At 48.9% G+C, this 2,603-nt stretch overlaps 1 protein-coding gene across 2 annotated transcripts in view; it reads right to left on the reverse strand.

Moving 5' to 3' along the window:
- Window positions 1–2,603, reverse strand: part of Usp36 (ubiquitin specific peptidase 36) — a 32,625-nt gene that overhangs the window by 13,541 nt on the left and 16,481 nt on the right. For both annotated transcript variants that reach the window (XM_026780408.1, XM_005350811.3), the window contains exons 11-13: window positions 1,787–1,927; window positions 1,090–1,190; window positions 306–444 (exon numbers count right to left, since the gene is read on the reverse strand). In XM_026780408.1, coding sequence (XP_026636209.1) covers window positions 306–444; window positions 1,090–1,190; window positions 1,787–1,927 — 381 coding nt within the window. The remainder of the gene's footprint in view (window positions 1–305; window positions 445–1,089; window positions 1,191–1,786; window positions 1,928–2,603) is intronic.

The following is a 2,603-nucleotide window of genomic DNA, read 5'->3' on the forward strand; positions in this document are numbered from 1 at the left end:
AAAAAAAAAAAAAAAGAAACAAGGCCATGACTACAACCAGGATACCAGCATTAACAGAAAACAGTGGGTGTTTCCCTGGGAGTCTGTCTAGTGCTCCTGGGCAGCAGCTGAGCCCTACAGTCCTATCTTTCCCTTCCCAGGGCAGCTGCTAACCACCTGAAGAAATAAAATTGTTGGCACAGTGCCACGGCCTACAGCTTCCTCTCACCATGGCAAGGTCCCTGAGAGAAGACCCCTAGACTTCTGCAATGTTCAAAGCAGGAACCAGAAGAGCAGCCAGGCAAGTTCTTCCACTTACACAGTACCTTTGCCATCAGTGGGGAAGAAACGACCCCATTGCCAGGGCTCTTCTTGGGGTGATCTGGAATGACACTGGGACGACTGGGAAGAGTGGAACCCACCCTGGAGACAGGGCCCTCAGGACTTTTCTTAGAGCCTGGAATTCTGCAGGGGGAAGAAAGGGATTGGGATTTCCTTACTTGTGCCAAGAAAGCAATGCAAGGAGCAGCAGAGGCCCTGGTGTCCCAGCAGTCTTCTAGAACCCCCGCCGCGCCCTCTGCATTCTAAGGCTTGACAGAAGCCTCGGACAGAGCCCTTCTAGAGCAGATTCTCAGGAGCCAGAAAACCAAAGAGCCCCAAATCTGCCAGACGTGGCAGGGTGGCACCAAGTGACAAGAACACCTCAGGGATAGCCAGTCTCTGCTGGTGCCTTCCTAAGATCTGCCACATGCCTATCCCCAGTATGAAATGGGTCACTTCACTGGAGGAAGTTGCCCAGGCTACTGTCACACCAAGGCAAAGGCCTCATTAAGGTAACAGCATAAGTGACAATTACCTACCCACTGCTGTAGGCAGTCAGAACCCTCCCAGCACTGTCATCCAGTTTTCACCCACCCACTAGCAGGGCTTGGTTGAAAGGTCCTTCCCAGGACACAAGCTCCCTACATGTGTCTAGAGATGGTCTGTTCAAGCATTCCCCCTCCAGCCAATCCCCAGGAGCTTACAGACAGGAAAGCACTGCCGAGAACCCTGGCTCAAGCAGAACACACTCTAGAGCAGGACAATCCAGGGAGGGTGGAGGCTACTCACCGCAGGTAGAAGAGCACGTAGGCCTGCTGGTTCAGAACCACCTTGACATTGCTGGAATGGACCAAGGAGTCATTCATCTGGTACCACTGTCCATTGCTAGCCTGAGCAGCAGTGGGAGGGGATGGTTATAGAAAACAGCAGTCAACAGATGGGCCACAAGCACACTTCTCTTCAAGTGTAAGGCAGAGCCTCACAGTGTTTTCAGTTGAGCTCAAACTCTCAACCTTCCAGAATACTGGAAATACAAAGGCATGGTTTACCATACCCACTAATGAACCTTAAAAAGCCTCCTAAAATTCCCATTTACTTATTTATTTGGGGGAGGGCATGTGCACATGCCATGCAAGTGTGGAAGTCAAAGGACAACTTGAAGGAGGTCAATCTGTTCTCCCACTCTGGGGTCCTGGGATGGAACTCAGGTGGTGAGGCTTGGCGGTGAGCCATTTTCCTGCTGAGCCATTTTGCTGGCCCCAGGACCTCGGTGTAAAACTCATTTTTTCTATACATTCACGAAATGGAGGAACAAAACACAGATGCAAAAGACAGCTGTTTCCCAGAAAACAAAACAAAACAAAACAAAACAAAACAAAACAAAAAGTACAATGGCCTTGTTTAGATTTTATGGGCACTGGTCACTTGCCCCAGATGGTGGCACAAGTTCAGCTGCCCACAGCTGAGCTCAGGCGTCAACACTCACCTTCACATAGCAGTAGTAGTGCCCAGCGTGGCAGCTGTAGCCTGAGTGTACCAGGACAGCATAAAGCCCATACATGACAGGGTCACCACTGCTCTGCGACATGTATGGGCGGATGTTCAGGAACTCGGGATAGCCAACATCCTGGTTTAAAAAAGAAAAGCTAAGTAACACGCAGCAGAATACGGGTTATTTATATCCATAGCCTCAGAAATGTTTGCTTGACCATTCTTCACTGTGTGTCCGAGGAGAGACTCCAACTCCCCATGTCTGGCTGCCCGTGAACTCACAGCCCTTCCATCTCCACATCCCAGGTGCTGGGGATGACAGGCAAGGCCTGCCAGACCCAGTTTTTTTTCTATGTCTTTCTATGACAAAATTTCATAAGCCAATATGTAAACAATGGGCTCATAGCCCTGACCTAACTTTGTTATAATATAGTCTTCAGATTCAAACAAACTGAACTTCTCCGAACTACTGCCAAGAAGGGCTCACAGGAAACCTAAGTTCCTCAGGACACCACCATGGCATTTTCCCCACCAACCATGTCTGCACTACCCAGCTCAGGAGGTTACGTTTAGTTCTTTCCATTACGTTTTATCTATGTGGGTATGTATGTATACATGTATACACACACACACACACATACATGTGGGTATATGTATATGGCATGGCAAGTTTCAGGAGTCAGTTTTCTCTTTATACCAAGTAGGTCCCAGGAATCAAGTCCAGGTCATCAGTCTTAGTGGTAGGTGCCTTTACACATTGAACCATCTCACCAACCCTAGATACTTCTTTATAATAAATCCTCTTAGGGGGC

The sequence above is a fragment of the Microtus ochrogaster genome, chromosome 7 (assembly GCF_000317375.1).
Source record: "Microtus ochrogaster isolate Prairie Vole_2 chromosome 7, MicOch1.0, whole genome shotgun sequence".
NCBI lineage: Eukaryota > Metazoa > Chordata > Mammalia > Rodentia > Cricetidae > Microtus > Microtus ochrogaster.